This window comes from Lycorma delicatula, chromosome 12 (assembly GCF_047948215.1).
Source record: "Lycorma delicatula isolate Av1 chromosome 12, ASM4794821v1, whole genome shotgun sequence".
Classification (NCBI taxonomy): domain Eukaryota; kingdom Metazoa; phylum Arthropoda; class Insecta; order Hemiptera; family Fulgoridae; genus Lycorma; species Lycorma delicatula.
In genome coordinates this window covers 56,639,194-56,658,987 of record NC_134466.1, presented here as the reverse complement: position 1 = coordinate 56,658,987, position 19,794 = coordinate 56,639,194, and the positions used below count along the sequence as shown (strand labels likewise).

Here is a 19,794-nt window from a genome sequence, read left to right as displayed (position 1 = left end):
TGGAATGTAGAAATTCTAACGACTAAAAATCATCAACAAAAATGATTTATAAATGAAATTATATTTGCTAAATAATTACCGAATTTTTCTTCCGTAAACTGGAAAAAAAATCGAATAGAGGGTTAGTAAAATTGTTATGCAATTTGACAAGTCATACACATTCATCGATACTTTATATTTTAGTCGTTTTATTCTTAACGTTTTATTGTTGAAAATAAACAATTTATGAAATAATAAATGACATGGATGAAGTTCTACGCAAGAACGACAGCATGAAAATAAACAAGAGGAAAACGAAAGTAAAGAAGTGTAGTAGAAATAATGTAGATGAACCACTGAATAAAGAAACAGGAAGAGAAAAGATTACGGAGGTAGAAGCATTTTTTTATTTGGAAAGTAGAATTACTAAAGATGGACAAAGCAGAATCGATATGAAATGCCAAATAGCACAAGCGAAACGAGCTTTGAGTCAGAAATATAAAATGCTTACATCAAAATTAATTTAAACGTCAGGAAGATATTTTTGAAAATATATATTTGGAGCGTAGCTTTATATGAAAGTGAAACTTTAACGATCGGAGTACTTGCGAAGAAAAGATTAGAAGCTTTAGAAACGCGGTGCTGTAGGAGAATGTGAAAATTTTAAAAATCAGATGGGTGGATAAAGTAACAAAAAGTAAGAGGTACTGCGACAAACTGAAGAAGAAAGAAACATTTGGAAAAATATAATTAAAAGAAGTGACAGATCGGCCACATATTAAGGCATCCTGGAATAGTCGCTTTAATATTGGAAGGACAGGTAGAAGGAAAAAATTGTGCAGGCAGGCAAAGTTTGGAATATGTAAAACAAATGGTTAGGAATGTAGGATGTAGGGGGTATACTGAAATGAAACGACTGGGACAAGATAGGGAATCTTGGATAACTCCATCAAACCAGTCAAATGAATGAAAACAAAAAAAAAATATATATATATAATTCCATTCTATTTTTCATAGTTTTCTTAATAACTATTATTTTATCAGATGCGAACTTGATTTGTAGGGAGTTAGATGAAATGAAAGATCAGAAATCTTTAAATGTAAAGATTGAGAAGGTAGGAGGAGATTTATTAAACACTACTTAAAGAAAACGATTGATGCTTACTAGAGCTAGATTAATTGATTAGTTAAAAAAGTGGTGGCCGGTCAAACTTTGAAGTAACTTTTTACCACCGTTTTAGAATAAGTAATACATGAAAACTTGTAAGTTAGTGACAAGCTACATGATGTTTCAGGTTTCTTTGGTACGATTTTAAATCAAGTTATTATACATTTTTTTAAACAAAATTTATGTATTATTTTTTAATAATATTGTTGAGTAGTGATTTTTTTTCGTCATTTAAATTTTTTACTAATGAAGTATTACAGACAGAATAATGATACACTGCTCGAAGCATAGTACGATATACTGTAATAAGTATACAAGGTTAAGTATGGCTATGCTTACGTACATTACTATGCTAATGATATTTAAACAATCCTTTTTACAGAAAATTCAAGAAAAATTGTAATTAAGAAAACTTAAGAATTAAATTGACATAAATTCTTGAATTCAGATATAATTAGCTCGTGGAAAAAGAATCAGGATCAGCTGTACAGTAATTCTTTGATTTCCTTTATTATTTTAAGAAAGACACCTAATTTTCACTTTGGAATTTCTTGAAAAAATGTTCTTTCACTTATACAAGTTTTGCAAGCAACTTTTTGGATCATGAAGGCGTCTTAACTGATTGAATTTCTCAACTTAATTTGTCTGTCGATTGTCCATTTTTAAAATATTGAAACCTGTTTAAATAGCAAAGCATACACTAAAACTTTTATATATGTAATATTAATATTATTTAAATTATATAATTAATTTACACTATGTAATTCAAAATCATAATTAAATTACATAGACTGGAATTAAACACACGTACTAATCCTGAAAGTTATTTAACATAAATTTGTTTTTAAAACGTACTGTGAACATTTTGTTTTACATTTAAATCGCAGGGGAGCATATCTTGAAATTAAAAAATTATTATTCGATTACAAAGGTCTACTGTCGATGCCATAGTTTAATCAATAATCAATAAAAATATAGATAACATAAAGAACAGATACATATATCACATGTATATGATAAATACCTGGTTTGAAGATCTGCGTATTTTTCTGTATGAAGAAATTTAGTGTAATCAAATAGGCTGAAATTTAAACAAGTAGATGTATTATTTTTTAATCGATATTTACTATATCTTATTTATTAACTTAGATGAACGCTGTCAATATAATTTATATATTAGAAACTATCGCATAATCATGAGAAATACTTTCCATGGTTTAATTGTAACTGTTTTCATGTTATTAGAATTATCAGTATTATGAAAATCGTATACATTCTACTTTAGCTTTTGTAGCAATCTTAAGGTTATTAATTTTTTTATTTGCATTAATAACTTTATATGCTATATGCGCCGTGTATTAAATAATAATAAACGGCAAACAAAAAAGTACATAATCACAGAATAAATTTCTCTAAATTTGTAAAAATGTTTGTGATATGTTAATTTGGATCTATTTAAAAAAAAAAATATATATTTATATATATAATGAAGGAGTTTTTTGATTTTTGTAAATCAACCAATGGAATGTAAGTGGACATACGAAGAGAAAGAACAACACTCTCAAAGGGTGAAAGAAATGTGGGAATAACGAAAATTGAAGAAAAGGTAATATAGCCAAAGTTGATCTATCTTACCCTCTGAGAGGATTATTTGAAAAGAAAAAAAAAGTTCGTAAGAAAATCCCTTTTTGGAATCGATTCAAAATTTGATAAAATACGAGGATAAACTAATTTGGAATTTATTCAAATATTTTTAACCCTACTGTAGATTAAATTATCAAAAACACTATAACATATTACAATTGTTATATATTAAAAAAAACGACAGTAATAGATTGAAAAATTATACTTTTTTACGTAGAATATACAACAAATATGGGTTCATTTCATACATGAAAGGAATAGAAAATATTATGGTTTTATGCTACCCATCGGGAAATGGGTTTAGACATTTAATCGATGGAAGGTTTTCAGAATCAGACAAACTCACCAAAGGTTTTTCATTTGATTATAAAAAATATTTTTCTAATTTCAATAATTAAAATATCACAGAACATGTTACCATTAATATGTATCTACTATTTACTCAATACTTACTCATGCCGCTCCACTACAAAGTTTCCTTATTAATTAAGCCAACATATCTTTTCTAAGATAAGCAATCGTGGATCGCTATTTAAAATACTAGAAGTTGGAATAGATAGTATGCAACTAAAGATAATTAAGGATACTCTGACAAAAACAGTTCCAAAAGTTAAATTCTCGAAGAATTTGTCTCCGAAAATGTGCCTTACTATGTAAGTAACATAAAGTCATTGAATAGACAAGGAAGGGGACTAGCATATAAATATAACTAATTTATATCAGACAACAAAAAATCATTTTCGATCAAGACAAATATAAGTAATTATTGGACAGGAGTGAGATCAGTTTAGTGAATTCTATTTTCTGAACGGTATATAACATAGGAAATGGGTTAAGATGGTGGAGAAGAAAATATAGAGACAAGTTCTTGGACCCAAAGTGAAGGGAATGTACAAAATGGAAGCTGTAACGAGAAAAAAAGCCACAACTACTTCGGACACTTTACAGAATGGATGGAGGAAAGCTAATTAAAACTATCTTCAGCTGCTTCTAAAGAAAAAAAAAAACCTTTTGTGGACACCACAAGACTTCCGTGTACGCCTATTAAATTGAATATACACATTTCTTTAAAATGAGATTAACATAAAACTTTATATCATTAATAACTTCTGATATATTTTCATATTTCTTTTTTTATTGTTATCGAACTATTATTTACCGTAAAATTTTTTATAATCACAGGTTAGTAACTATTGTTAATAAATCAATATATTTAAATAATTAAAAATAAGTGGACAATTACACAATTGCTGAAATATTAGTTTTTATTAACCTCCACTATTTATACATTAATTAATCCAACAATTTAAGTGAAATATTCGGATAGAATAAAAGTCCCTTTATTGCTTGTATTACTCGATCAGTATTATTCGTATATTCGTGAGTTGCTGACTAACAAAATAATTTTCAGATTTCTGATATCTCGTATGAATAAAAGTTAATAAATTACAATTACTCAGTTTATTGAATAATTAATTATTCTGTATACTGGTTACAAATGTTAATTTCGACCTATCGGTGTAAAATATCCAATTTTTATTACTGGATTTTTTGGTGAATAATCAAAAACGAAACAGAAACAATCATACAGAAAATAGAAAGATTACATGAAGAAATATATGTAAAAAAACGTCAAGAAGGTGAATATGTAGAGGAAGAAAATGTTAAGAACAAGGGTAGAATAAAAAAATTAAGAGAAGATTTTAAACATAAAGAGGAAGAAAATGTTAAATCAAACAAAGAATAAAAAGAATAAGAGAGGCTGTACAAAAATTAAGATTAGAAGAATTAAATCAACCAAAGAACGATTAAATGATTGGCAACAAAAAAAAATAAAATAAACGAAACGATCAACTCCTACTTGGAGAGAATATTGTTCGACAATATCAGAGGAATAACGAACTAAAAGATAAGAATTTTTTAAAGATCGGGCATGTATGCCTCAGTGTATGTGTTATTTTTATGAGGGTCTATTTTTCAGTCACTCTGTAGGTTAATGTAGATAAAATTAAACAGAAATTCCAGAATAATTAAATAAAATTAATCAAAAATGAAACTAGAAAATCCAAAAATAATACGATTCTAAACTATAATTTTCAATTAATATTAAATAATCAGATGTTTCACCAAATCTCTTAAATATACATATATGTATTGCCTATTAAATTACATTTACACATTAATAAAAGTATATAAAATTTTATTTCACAAATAAATTTTTTCATTTTTTTTTTATTGCGATTCAATTATTAGTTATTGTAAAACTTTTTTTACAATCGCTGGTTAATAATTATTAAATCAATTTATTTAAATTAAAAAAAATAAGTTAGAAAAAAAGAGTTAAAAAAAAAATGAGGGCTGATTCGAACCAATGTACCTCCCCTTATATATTTCGTTAATTAAAGTTTTATTTGGCTGTAACCCTGGAATCAATGAAAATAAGTACCACTTATGACATATTGAAAAGTTCTCAATGATGGCTTGTTACTGTAGTTAAGAGAAAGTTTAAAAAACCCAGTCTTTTTTTCGATTTTTAGCTTTTTTGGACGCTTTTGGTTCAGTCGATTCTAATCAAAAAGAGGGACTACAACTAGATGTTACAACAGCCGTAAACACAAAATTTCTATATCCTACGTCTAATTGTTTTTGAGTTATGCGAGATAAATACGTACGTACGTACATACATGCGTACGTAGAGACGTCACGCCGAAACTAGTCAAAATGGATTCAGGGATGGTCAAAATGGATATTTCTGTTGAAATCTGAAAACCGAAATATTTCGCAATCACAATACTTTCTTTACACCGTTCAAGAATGTAAAAAACATTGAATGGAGGAAACGATAAAGAATATTGCAGAGGTGGACATTAAAGAGCAAACAATTCTTGTCAGTAGAGGTACAAAGAAAAGGTTAAAATGTTTGAATGTTTCCAGGATCGTAAAAGAAGAGAAGGAGCGGTCTATTTAGAGGAGAGAAGGGAAGCAGCGATAGTTTTAATGACAAAATATTTGGGAGAATCTCAGACTGAGAAGAAGAACGAGAACAGTAAAAGCTATAAAACAATTCTAATATGTAGTTCGTAGATGGCAGACAGAAATAAGTATAATTCTTGTTTTTTATTCTTTGTTTCCCGCTTACAATGATCGGGTGGGACTCTCTTGCAGTACCGATGGGGGGAAAGTAAGTCCTAGACTTGTTGGGAGATTCTTTCGGGAGTTTTCCATTCACTGCAAAATATAAAGACACAGTCTCGGTGGGGCTTCCTTTGTGGTCCCCTCATTAGAGGAATGGCGCCTAGAATACCGAGTCCCGACTATCTGGCGGAAATTTAGTTATCAACGAGGTAGTTAGTCAATGTCATCCCTCGGAGCTGAGTTTATGCTTTATTGCGGGTCCAGCTCTCGGAGACGCGGAAAAATTCCTGGTTAAAGAAGAATACAATTTTCAATTCGATGCTAGAGTCAGTTTTATCTACCCCTCCAAAATCAGGGAATCTTTATAATTTGAATAATTTTGTATAGCAAAAAACAGATTTTTGAATACTCTATTTCAACGGGAAGAATCTACCCGTAACTGTTATATTGTAACGGAATTGGAAGTACAGCATTTAAGAAACGCCAACTGTAAAAGATCTTATCATGGTTAATTAAAATACCAATTCATGACTGTCTATGCCGCGGCAGATTATACAGGAAGACCGACGTGGTAATGCACTCCGTTACTATTGTTACAATCACCCAAAAAATATTAAATGCAAGCAGATTGGAACGGAGAACGAATGTTAGCCACGCAAAAGGGAAGGACGTTAGAGGATTTTCTTAGTCACCACAAATTACTGGACTCAGAACAATTCGTAATTCGCAGCATGAACAATCGGCACAAATTCCCTGCGCAAACTATATTTTTTATATATATGGTATTAAAATACACAGGTTAATAATCCAGATTGAGATATCAAAGAAGACATTTTTAAGTTATATTTGAATAATTATATCCTAAATGTATTTGAATATAATGGTAATCGAACAGTATACAATGCACAGTTTCCTCAAAACATGATTAAAGTTTTTATTAGAACGTTCACTGTACCGATTATAAAAAAAAATGAATACTATTATGTTGCAATGTGATTATTAAGATAAACGGCGTAAAATAGAATATAATTACTGATAAAGAATATTGATCATTTAAATAAATCGAGTTATTTTACTACTGGGTTTTTAAAAAATAGGTCATTTATTTTACATGAGTGATTTGTTACGTAAAATAATGGTAATAATTACATAAATATAATTTGTGTATTTTAATTTCTATTAGTTATTATTTTTATTTCATTTTTATAAAACTGGATATTAAATGTAAATAAATTGGATTGTTAATTATGTATTATTTTTATTGTTGTCTCATGATACACGTATGATAAATAAAAGTCTTCTTAGTTATGTATGTTTGTAAGACATCCCTAACGCTACCGCTGAGGGATTTATTAGGAAGAAAGAGAGAGCACTGTTACACTATACTATTATTTTCGTATGCTATTACATTTGAAAATTTATAAACTTCCTAAACGTTTATACAAAATTTTGGGGCATTCTATTTTATAATACATTTTTTAAGTGGAACTGCAAGAAAATATTGAATTTTCGATATGTTTGTAGAATATTCCGCATCATTACTACAAATGAGGAGATCTCGAAAGTTCTTTGTCAATATAAAACGAGGTGTGAGATGTTGTAACACATAACTGCGTAACTTAAGATCGAAGTGCGAAGTATAAAACCTAATTTCTTGATATTGAATGAATTCAGAATCATTCACTGTTATGTAAAATATTAAAGAGAAATATATAATCATTAGAGGAGTGATTTGAACAGCCTTAAAAGGAAATCAATAAATAATAATTCATAAATATAATAACTGTTCATAAATCGTAATTCATTTATTTTTTGTTTGTCTTCAGTCATTTGACTGGTTTGCTGTAGATCTCCAACATTCACTATTTATTGCTAGTCGTTTGATTTCGGTCATCATACATCCTACATCCCTAACAATTTCTTTTACATATTCCAAACATCGCCTGCTTGCAAAATGTTTCTCTTCTACCCGTCCCTCTCTAATATCAAAGCGACTATTCTAGGATGCCTTAAGATGTGGCCTATATTTCTTCTTTTTAACTATATTTTTCCATACGCTTCTTTCTTCATCAATTTGCCGCAATACCTCTTTATTTTTCACATCATCCACCTGTCTAATTTTTTACATTCTCCTAATACACCGCATTTCAAAAGCTGCTAATATTTTCTCTTCAGGTTCTCCGATCGTCCATGTTTCACTTCCATACCCTCTAAATATACACTTTAAATACCCTCTAAATACCCTCTAAATATATACTTTCGAAAATTTTTTCCTGACGTGTAAATTATTTTTTGATATAAGCAAATTATATATTTCTGAATGAAAGCTCGTTTTTCATGTGCTATTCGTCATTTAATATCGCTCCTACTTCGTCCGTCTTTAGTAATTCTACTTCCCAATAAAATTTGTATACCTCCATAATCTTTTCTCTTCCTATCTTTATAATTAGCGATCCATCTACATTATTTCTACTGCATTTCGTTACTACTGTTAATTACTTGTAAACAAAATTTATTAAAGGCAATTAAAAAAATATTATTTGAATAAAATGGAACGTAGAAATTTAGAAAATGTTGAGAAAGTATAATTTTATAGGTAAAATACAACTCGTTTTTAAGTTTTGAAAATTCTTCGTACTTGAGAGCCCTCACATAAATAAATTTAAAAAAAACATATTTTTTTTAAGGGCAATCCTTCAGTTGTTTTATCTTGCATCTGCATTTCCGATAGTATTTTTATTACCGAGCTATTAAATAATTAAAATAAATTTATTTATTAATCTGACATCTGTTGAAATAATACAACACATTCGATGATTTTCTTATCATGTATCTATTTTTCTTCTCGGTTACTACTTATTTTAATTTTCACAGATGTAATAGATTTAATTTCCCCTATTATACTGTCATGATTATAGATCATGATAAAGATTGAAACAGTTTAACACAATGTTTCTGCCTCTATAAAATTCAATTCAGACCGATACAATCTTTATGCTAAATTTAGGCTATTCTGATATAGGGAAGTATCCCTTTTTTATTAACCAAAATACACAATACAGATGCTTAGAATTAAACATTTTTTAAAGTAATTTTTTAATACTTCTTCATATTATAAGAATATTTTCAGTTAAATAATTAGAAACGCACACACAAACATACAGATTTAAAAAGTACTTACTCTTTTTCTCTATAAACATTCTCCGCACATAAGATAAAAAAGCTCATAACGTAGATTATGATTAGCATGTTTATAACTGTTATGTTTTTCATACAATATAAAGAATTTTAACAATCTTATAACCTGATCGATTCAGAATACAAGCTTGGTTGCTACTGCTAAATCCAATATTGTATGCTCAATATATACGGTGTTGATGCGTATATATACATTCTCATACTCTGACGTCATAAGATTGAATGTGACGCTTATGAATAGAACATATACACTCGGCAAGTACACAGAGCAGGATAGCCACGCGTCTTCATGCCACTTATATTAACTGTATTTTTCAAAAAGTGTTGTAAATAAATGGAAAATTAAAAAAGGTATGATGGTTCCAAATACATTTTCTACAAATCAAATGTTGTTAGCCTTCGCCGATTTTTGAATTACAAAATAAATAAATGTTTTCAAACTACATACGCTTCTACAAAAAAAAAAAAAACGCAGTTAAATAAATTAAATTTTCTGAAGTCGGCTTCAATTAAAAAGCTCCATATTTAAATAAATGTAGAATTTAAACAATTCATAGAAATACATAAACAAAAATATGATTAAGAATATTAAAATTAGTATATATATATGTTTTTTTTTATTTGAACTATTTCATAAAAGTTTATATTTTTTCTTAACGTTTTTTTTATTTATTTTTATGAATTGAGCAAATGTACGCAGAAAAACTAATATCATGAAAACCAATATGATATATTTGTATCTCGATGAAAATATGAAAACGATCGTAGAAAAACAATATAAAACAGTATGAGCAAAGGCTATATGAAATGTTCATAATATTTTACCTTAAGTCTATTTTAATTTTCCTAACTTATGGAAAATATCATTCAAATATCCAAACAACAAGCTATATATTATAACATTACAGTATATTTGCCAATGGAAAAGTTTGCAGTCGTCGATGGTGATGAAAATTGAAAAAAATTTTCATATCGTTGATAAAGACAATTTAAAAAAAAAATAATCGCATTGCGGGAACATCAGATAAACTAAACCTATAAAAACATAATAAATATTTATTTGTATTTACAAATTTTTGTAAGAATAATTTTTTTCAATTTTTTAATTCTAATTATAAAATCTAATATACAATTAGAAATATTTATATTTTTTTGAGATAAACATAAAATAATATTTATTTATGGAAAGTTTCATAGCTTGAAAATAGCCTTTTCAACCGTTACATTGATAAAAAATAAATTATCATTTAATAAAAAAATAAAATATAAATATTTTCAATGTTCAAAAATATTACTATAAAATACATATAAATTCCCTGAAATTATTTCATAAATAGTCCATAAACATTTCTATTAGTAATTATTTTTTCTGGGGATGTTTTATGAACGTGACTTTTTTTCTTATTTTTACATATGACTTATTTATTGAGTTATAACTAAAAGCGCCCTTAATGGATTTGTGAACTAACTCTAAAAAGGTAAGTAATAATTTATTGGGTAAATCGAAACAATTTTCTTTTTCTGGATTATCAACGGTTATTTTCAGAAAGGCGTAGCTAATCGGCTTAGTAATCGGTAACCGAATAATTGGCACTTCTCCCCGCCAGGTATTCCTTTCCATATGGAAATTAATTATTGATTATGTAATTTAAATTAAACTGGGATTAGAAAATAAAATAAAATAGAGGCTGTAATACGTTCCTATTAGAGAGTGCTTCCGCTACCCTCATTCATATCTCAACTAATAGTTAGGCGTATAATAATAAAGTTAAAAGATTAAAATCGCACGGGGACGAACTCCCTTCGTTAGATGGCTCGGTCGATTTGCAATTACCGATCCACATTTCAGCCGTATAAACGTTTAAAAAATTCAGTGTCTGAATACTGTTACAAGTAATTTGAATAACATGTTAGTAACTGTTTTGCAATAGCTGAGCTTTCTTCAAATTTATCTGTTCTATTTGAACAAGGTGAATTCATCGAGGAATTTCAATATCGACCGGTGAAACGATTCTAGCCGCCAGGTTTTGCTGGTAGGAAGGCCAGTTTTCCCACCGGACATGAACTTCCAGGTTATTTCCACAAAGGATATTTAATCAGGACAGATAACATAATCGTTAAATGTTAAAACAGTACAGGCCTCTTTAAAGGTTATATCAGCTCTTTAAATGCCTAGGAAACGCTGCTTGGCTTCAATAAATTAGAAAATAATCAGAGTATATTAGAAAAAAAATATCGGTTTTTACGGAGGGTCTGATGTAACATATTCCCCTTAAAAATACATTTCCTGTGATCTCGTAAAGTTTTCCCCGAAATTTTTAGTACACCCTGTATATAGGTATTAAAAGTTAGTTTTATAGATTTAAAATTTTTTATTTCTTTCCGGTAATAGAAAAATTATATTTAACGGAATGTAATTTACACGCAAATTTAAATTGCCGAAAACAGTATAACGTGAAATAAAGAACCATTGAAAAATCTTTGTCGGTATAGGTGATCAAAAATTATATTTAATTTACGAAATGAAATAAAATACGGAATAAATATTCAACTAATTTACGGAAAAAAAGAAAGAAAAACAAATAGTGAAGAAGAAATATTAATAATGAGCATATTTCAATTCTATGCAAGTCTCCAATATTTTTATGCAACATCTTATCTATCACAAACAACAAGAAAGAAAAACACGAATTTCTTTTTGTTTCGGAACATGTTTTAGAATAAAAAACACAGATTTTAATTAATTATGAAAAATTTTAATGAAACCATATGCTGAACTTTGTAACATTCAAACTATTTATTTTTTATTTTTTAATGTAATAAGATACTTTATGAAATTGCCAAAGACAATTGATTAATGTAATCTGCCAATTTATATCTTTTATCTAGATTTTCTACAGTTTGAGAATGTAACACAAAAAAATATTCCATCGATCGGAACCACAAAAATGATTATATACATTATATAATGAAATCATCATTATATCATATATATAATGATTATTATTCATTATATACATAGTAATTCCCCGTACTTAGACCGTGCTAATTGAATCTCGTATATTTTGAACCGACATGCAAAATATGTTAGATAATTGGCAATGTTATATAAAAATCATAACTAAAAAATCCTGTTACACTATGGAAAGTGAAAAGAAAAATTGTTTTGCGGTCGCCTTCTTCATTCAGCTAAACGTAATGCTGTACTTCGGTATGCCATGCATAGCCTACCAAAATACAGAAAATATGCATTCCTGTAATCGTCAACTATATTTTTTTCCACAGAGGCTGGCTGCGTGTGAACATCAGTATTTTTAAATAAATAACTCGCCCTGTTTCTAACAATAAATATTGTTTACATGGGTCACAGCCATAAGAAAGACTGCGGTCGGTAGTGAAAAGCAGTAAGTAAACGTACTCCTTCTACCAAGATGTTGTGCAGTATGTACTTTACGTCTACTCAGTAAAGAAGACAGCAAAAAACAATTTCTAAAGGGCGTTTCTAAAATGGTGGGCCGGCTATACATTTTCGAATTCTACTGGTAAAACTTAATAAAAAATATCCTTAGCAAAAATGGCAATTTCTCCTTCGTTCTCTCGCTTTCCGCCATTTTATTATTTTTAAAACAATTTATATTTCAAGTTCGGAGAGACGAATCTCATTAATATTTAGTATGCACCTTGGTAATAAAGTTTTAAAATTAAAAATTAGGTTAAAGATAAACCTAAAAACCATTAAAATTAGGTTAAACCTTTTAAAACAGGTTTTTTTATAAACCTTTTAAATTAGGTTAATATTTGGTTAAAAAATCAGGCTTTTAAATACTTTCACAAATTACAAAATGGCGGCCATTTTTCTTTTTCAATTCGTTATATCTCCATAGACATTACATTTATCGAAGTATCTTATGGCTAAAATATTAAGCCTTTCATTTTGAATAAAATAACAATTTTATTTTTTTAAACCGGTTAACAAATAGCCGAGTTACGCAAAGTGGAGTCTTCTTTCATGTCCCCCACTTTACGTTCAATTCGATTAAATATTAATTATACTTATTTATTGTTAATTCTGGTATTGTAAATTGGTATCAAATTAAATAATAATTTTCTCACAAAATAATAGACCTAATAATTATGAAACAAAATTACAACATCAATTTTCTTCCCATAACTCGACTATTTGTTAACCGATTTAAAAAAATAAAATATTCTGTTCAAAATAAATGGCTTAATATTTTAACATATAACGTACATAAATTTTGATAAAACTAATATTTATTGAGATATAAAGGAACGAAAAATAAACATGGCCGCCATTTTGTAATTTGCGAAGGTATTTAAAGGCCAGATTTTTTGATAAAATTTTCAAACTTTATTACCAAGACGCTTACCAAATATTAATGTGATTCATCTATCCGACTTGAGATATAATTCTTTTAAATAAAAATAACAAAATGATGGACAAAGATATTTTTTGTTTAATTTTACCAGTAGAATCCGAAAAATTATAGCCAACCCACCATTTTAAAATACTCTATATATCTTTTATACAGAGAATTTTTTCCTAAAAAATTAGGTTGCAGTCGTCTACAAGGTTTGAAAGTACGTGTAGTGTCATGAATCAAAACGTGTTCTGAGCATTTTCTTTACCAATTCCGAGTAGGATGAACTGAAATGCAGTTCATGGTTTTTTATTTTACTATAATATTGTTTTGTTACAGGTTTTGTTACGGGTAATCTGTTATCAAGAAATCTATTTCTATTATTATTTTCTTAATTTTCTTTGTTATTTTGTTCTACGTTGTAGGGGACTGGTTGTGAACGGATACAGTGAGTTTCCTTCTTATTTGAAAATCGGGGTAGCGGAAATCGGATTCGAGTCGCTGAAATTTGTGCTGTCTTGTCTATGCGGCTAATTTAAACCGTGACAGGTGACGATGCCACGGATGGGCTTGTCGGAGGACCATCAATAGAAGAAAATGTAAGTATTATGATAAGGTATATTATAGTTTCAGTAACTAAATATTAACTTAAACAAAATAGAAAGTAAAATATTTTTTTAAACATTTTCGCATTCGAATGGCTTTCCCTTTTAAATTGCTCACATAAAAAATTGTCTTGTCAATCTTTTATAGCCGCAAAAACCTCAATTTGTTTCATAAAAAAACATAAAACACGTAAAATTTAAGTGTTATTTTTTTTCCTTTTAAGTCTTAAAATTTTCTCTGTGATGAAACCGCATTCATATATGTTAAAAATAAAAGTAATGAGCATACGAATCCTTTCTAAAATCACCTGAAAAAGTAAAGGAAACAAAATACTTCTGTTTAGATTATATTTATTTATAATTAATAAAGTATTAAGGGTATTTCAGGTGAACTCATAAATAAATTGAATACAATAATTACAACGTTTGTTTTAATGCAAATTATCTTTCAACGTTAATATTATAATCTTTTCATGATCTTAATAAAGTTTTATTCCGACAATACATAATTTTTTTTAATATTATAATTTATTACACGATAACATTAATAAAATTCAGTTGATATTGTACTGAGTTATTTAATTTTATATATATATATATATATATATAAGCCGGGCAAGTATTGCATAACCTTTCCGGTTATTAATAAAAAAAAAGAGTTACAGCCAAAAAATGGATATATATGTATTTATTTTTTTAGAGATGGGGAATAGATTTTTAAGAAAGGTTAAACTTAACACAATAGTTTAAGTAAAGTTTTCTCTATATCTAACACCCCATTTAATAAAGTCTCTTTATTCTTTTCTTTCTTTTTCCTGTTTAGCCTCCGGTAACTGCCGTTTAGATAATTCTTCAGAGGATGATATGTATGAGTGTAAATGAAGTGTAATCTTTGTACATTCTCTGTTCGACCACTCCTGAGATGTGTGGTTAATTGAAATCCAACCACCAAAGAAAACCGGTATCCACGATCTAGTATTCAAATCCATGTAAAAATAGCTGGCTTTACTAGGACTGTAACTCTCTCGACTTCCAAATCAGCTGATTTGGGAAGACCCGTTAACCACTAGACCAACCCGGCGGGTTCATTTAATATAGTCTAAAGTAAAAATACTTTTCTGTATCTTCAGTTCGGGGTCTACAATAAAGTTCTTGATAATTCTGTTTATAAAGTAACTTTCAAAAAATTTTTGAAAAATATTTAAATCGAAGGGAGATAGAGCAAAAGAAGAAAAACCTTAAATATTAATTTGAAAAGGTGGAGATTTATTAAAACAAAATATAATAATTTGGATTATTTATTATATGAATTGTAGGTAAGAAAATTTGTTTTAATAGTCTTTTGTCTAAAATGTTTCTCACGAAAATAGAAATTCGTTTTTTCTCTACTTCCTCCCCTTAAAGAATAGTGAAAATAAATGAATATGAACAGTCACCAATATATAGAAATATCTGAGCCAAATTTGAGAAACCGGTTTGTCAATTCCTAAGAAGGACAAAACCAGCGCGATACATACGTACATACGTAAGCAAATACATACACGAATATATGTTTTTCGTCTAGATGGACCTGAAAACCAAAAGATTGCTAAAAAACCGATACTTCAGTTTTGACATGAATGATGTTCATGTCAAATGAATTTTTTTACACTTTTTGAATTTTTTCACATAAAGATTACTTAATATAGCAAATTTAATAATAATTAACAAATAAATCATTAGAGAAAATACACTAACATACATTCCCGGCGAATATGCCGGGAAAGTAATATGAATGAAAATATGTCACACATTACATAGATATGTCAGAAATGAGTGCAACACATTGAACAAAAGAAAAAAATTCTTAAGTGCTCGGATTCTAAAGTTATTATCAATAACGTGTAGGTACTTTTTCGTTTTATGCTCCCCAACTTTTTTGAATTTTTTCACATAAATATTACTTAATATAGCAAACTTCATAATAACTGACAATAAAACATTAGAGAAAATACACTAACATGCTGTTTCCTACCAGTTTATTTTAAAGATATTAACATACTTTATACATTACTCACGGTTAGCGAGCGAAGCGAACGTAGGTTAATGTCATCTGAAGCAATAACGGACTGGAAAATGTACCTAAGAGAGGTGTGAATGTGTGCGCGCGCGCATATCATTTATTAATAAACCAAAAAAGTTAGGTAGTCTAAGAATGATGGTGGAAATAGAGGAGTCCTGATTTAAAAAAAAAATATAATGAAGGCAGAATTCTTTCAAATCGGTGGGAATTTGGAGGTATTTGCAGAGAAATTAAATATATAATCTAATCGAACTTAATCTACATTCACTTGGCTCGCTAACCTTGTCTAATTAACAGTAGTGTTTTTATTATTTAAGTAATTAATTCAGTAATTATTGGATTATTCCTTTTTTTTTGGTGAGGGGTGGAATACCATTTGCGGACGAAGTGTTGGGCTCAGTAACAGGTTCTGCAAGATGTTAAAGTGTGTATGTATCCTGCGCCCTACCAACTAAACCACCTCACCATCCACTCCCTGGGACGGATCCGCAACTAAGCATAACACAGCCCTGAGAGTGTCTTCAAGCTTGAACTTTTCGAGCTGGGGTGATCTAGAATCCCCGAGTATCATGATCGCTGTCCACCCACGCAAGCGCGGAGGTACGACGGCTCTAAAGCAGGCTGTTCATCACCCCCTCGCACCACGGCTGTTGTTTTCAATTCTGTCCCCGGAGGTCTTGGTTTCCAGCTTATCTTTCTTGACTACCTTGTCTCGTTGTCTTTCTAGACTTCCTTGCTTTCGGGACTAGGGTCTTTTGGCTCAGGGGCTCCAGAGTCCACCTGTCTCATCACTGCTGCCGATCCATATAAAATGGGCGAATAGTAGTTGTATGAAGGCTGTATGTATTTCTCCTCCTCACATCCCTTTGTTGTAGCACTACCGTGACCAGTTTTGGCACTGCCACAAAATAGCGGACCCTGATGACCATAGTACGCACTACGTTGGCTGCATCAATTTGTCCGTAATGGCGACGCATTCGTCTTTCTCGTCCACTCACCTGTCGCAGACAAAAATAACATGCTCCGTAATATCTCGTTCTCCACAGCATGGGCACTCGGTGCCCTCGGCCCTTCTCCTCCCAAAGAGGTACGACCGAGGTAGTCTAGCCAGCAGTTGCAGCGGAGGTAACCCAAAAATCACCAAGATCGCTTCAGGTTACTAAAATGAAAGCCCTGGGTAACCTTTCAAGAGATTACAATACGCCAAAAAGAAAGACAGCATGACAAGGGTGCAGTGAGTTCTTGTCACTTAAAATTAACAAACTAAAATATTTCAAAAACACGATGAAAAAATAAAATATTTTTAACGAAATGTTGTCAATATTATGAAAACAATTTTAATGTCTTACAAAAAATTAAATAGTATGTTTATTAAAATTCTTCAAAAAATCACTCATAAATATCGAAACTCATTCATTAATTCTATCGCCTATATTAGACTACATTTCTTTCTTCTTTATCCATCTCCCTGAAGGCCTCGATGTCGAATTCCAGCGTGACTGAGTCCTCGGAGATGGATTTTTCTAATCTCTGCAGTAAATCACAATCCGTAATTAAATCATGACTCTGGTCATATCCTACTGCCGGCATCAGATGATATCATCTCTGATGGTGCGTTAAGCTATGCATAAGAGTCAAGACTCATGCACTCCCCGCTAAAGCATGTGGTGCGGCCGATGTGCTCGCCTACTCATTTAAAAGCATCCGTGCCCTTGCAATCTCCATTGTTCGCTTCAGTCTTCTTCTTTTTTTTGGTCAGTGATCACTTTTTCTATATGCATGCACTGCTTTTGGGCCAGGCTTATATATTTTAACGATTTCGATCTTTCCACTAGTTGGAGGCTCGTTGCTAGATTGAACAGAAGATTCTCCTTTGGAAGCATATGCCTTCTTTTACATCGATTTAGGGCTGTTTTTTCTGAATTGTCAACTTCAATTTGTCTTGATGATACGTTTGATCATCTAAGCCACTGCTGGTGCCAATTCTGAGAGCAAACCTCTGATTTAAAGGAAAGTGTTGAAACGATAGCAACATATACGTATGACGCAATATTTGATTTTCTGCCAAGCACAACTTTCCTTGTGTCAAAGAATAGTGTTGACCTCTAGAACAGCTACTTCTTGTTAATAAATAGGACAATTCCTGTATCTGGCATGGCGTTATCCATAACAATTTAATCAGACAGGTGGATCTCAGCATAGTGCATCAGGATGTAAACCACATACACAAATTTGCATCCTCGTACAACATGCAGCTATGTGTCTGAATCTCTGACATCCAAAGAAATTAAAATGACTCAGCATAAACAAAGGTACATACAACCTGTGAAATCCAGCTTTTATCTTCCTTGTACACGTCGGCAAAAGTTAACATGTGCAACTCAGATGGTAGAAATTCTTTTTTGTCTTGTGAGTGTTGTGAACAACACTCAACAACTCCTTGTTCCTGAAGTTTCACTACGATTTCCTCTTCTGTGCAGTTTAACAAATTCCTGCACATGACTATACCATTTCCCATATTCAGGGTACTATGGGGTGTAATCTCAATGACCGAAACCTTGATCTTCTTGGCTTTGACTTAATTTATATATGGTACACTGTATGATTATTAGTATTATTAAACTGCAGTATATACTAATTTAATAATTTATATTAAAAGTATACATTTTTGTTTTATTTAAAGTATTAAAAATCTTGCATATATTTCATAACAGAAGCAGTACAAGATGAATACTTAACCTCAAATATCAGCAAGGGTTGGAAAAAATATTCCCAAAAGTTGAAACAAGTATTATAGAAATAACTTAAAATCCATATAATGAAAAAAAACATTTTGGGTTAATAAATGATTTAAGTTATTAAAACTGCATCAGTTTTAGGGTTAATATCATGCTGTTAAGATATGGGTATGAACTGTCTTCAATAAAAAATTTCATAGATACTTATCAAATATTTACATATTAAAAATACTAGTATCTTAAATGGACTAGAATACATTACAGAAAAGTAATCTTAAGCAATGATACCACATCATTAACAAGAACAGCTCTTATCTTGAAACCAAACTCTGTTCTTTTACAAGTGATATATTGATCATTACCTGATTTTATTTATTTATTTTTAAGTTTTCTTTGTTAGAAGCATTAAGATGTTAGTGGATGCTTACTGAATCCTAGCTTGTAGGAGTATAATTAAGATGAAACTGCTTTATGTAGTTACTTGTACAGGTAATTAACTATCAGTAATTATATACTACCTAATCAGCAAGTAGTTTTTTTTTTTTTATATAATATTACTATTAAATAAAAAAATTTCATTTGCCGTACTTTCAGACCTCTAATAACAATGGTATGTTATGTAGAATTGTTGAATTTAAGTAAAACGTTTCTCAGTTCATTGGTCAATAAATCCTAATTATATAATTATACTTGTTTAAACAGTTATTTAGAAAATAACTTTGATTACATTTGTCAAGTACTTGCATTATGGTAATAATATTAAAGTTCTTATATTATGATAATGTATGTGTTTATATTATAATAGTTCTTATTATAAAGTTTCTTATGTATGTTCATCTTATTACAATCATGTTTGGCATTTGAGTTTGAATTCAAATAACAG

At 29.7% G+C, this 19,794-nt stretch overlaps 1 protein-coding gene and 1 long non-coding RNA gene across 5 annotated transcripts in view; one reads left to right on the top strand and one right to left on the bottom strand.

Annotated features, from left to right (window-relative positions):
- The window catches only part of LOC142333518 (uncharacterized), a 57,046-nt gene extending 47,760 nt beyond the window's left edge, over positions 1–9,286 (bottom strand). For 2 of the 4 annotated variants that reach the window (XM_075380787.1, XM_075380788.1), the window contains exons 1-2: positions 9,108–9,286; positions 2,172–2,228 (exon numbers count right to left, since the gene is read on the bottom strand). In XM_075380787.1, the coding sequence (XP_075236902.1) occupies positions 2,172–2,228; positions 9,108–9,199 (149 nt within the window). In that variant the 5' untranslated portion in view covers positions 9,200–9,286. The remainder of the gene's footprint in view (positions 1–2,171; positions 2,229–9,107) is intronic. The other 2 variants (XM_075380789.1, XM_075380790.1) reach the window with 1 other exon arrangement.
- The window catches only part of LOC142333520 (uncharacterized), an 85,194-nt gene extending 65,783 nt beyond the window's left edge, over positions 1–19,411 (top strand). The window contains exons 3-4 of the long non-coding RNA XR_012758623.1: positions 13,932–14,105; positions 18,888–19,411. This is a non-coding gene — a long non-coding RNA (uncharacterized LOC142333520). The remainder of the gene's footprint in view (positions 1–13,931; positions 14,106–18,887) is intronic.
- The last annotated feature ends 383 nt before the right edge of the window (positions 19,412–19,794 follow it).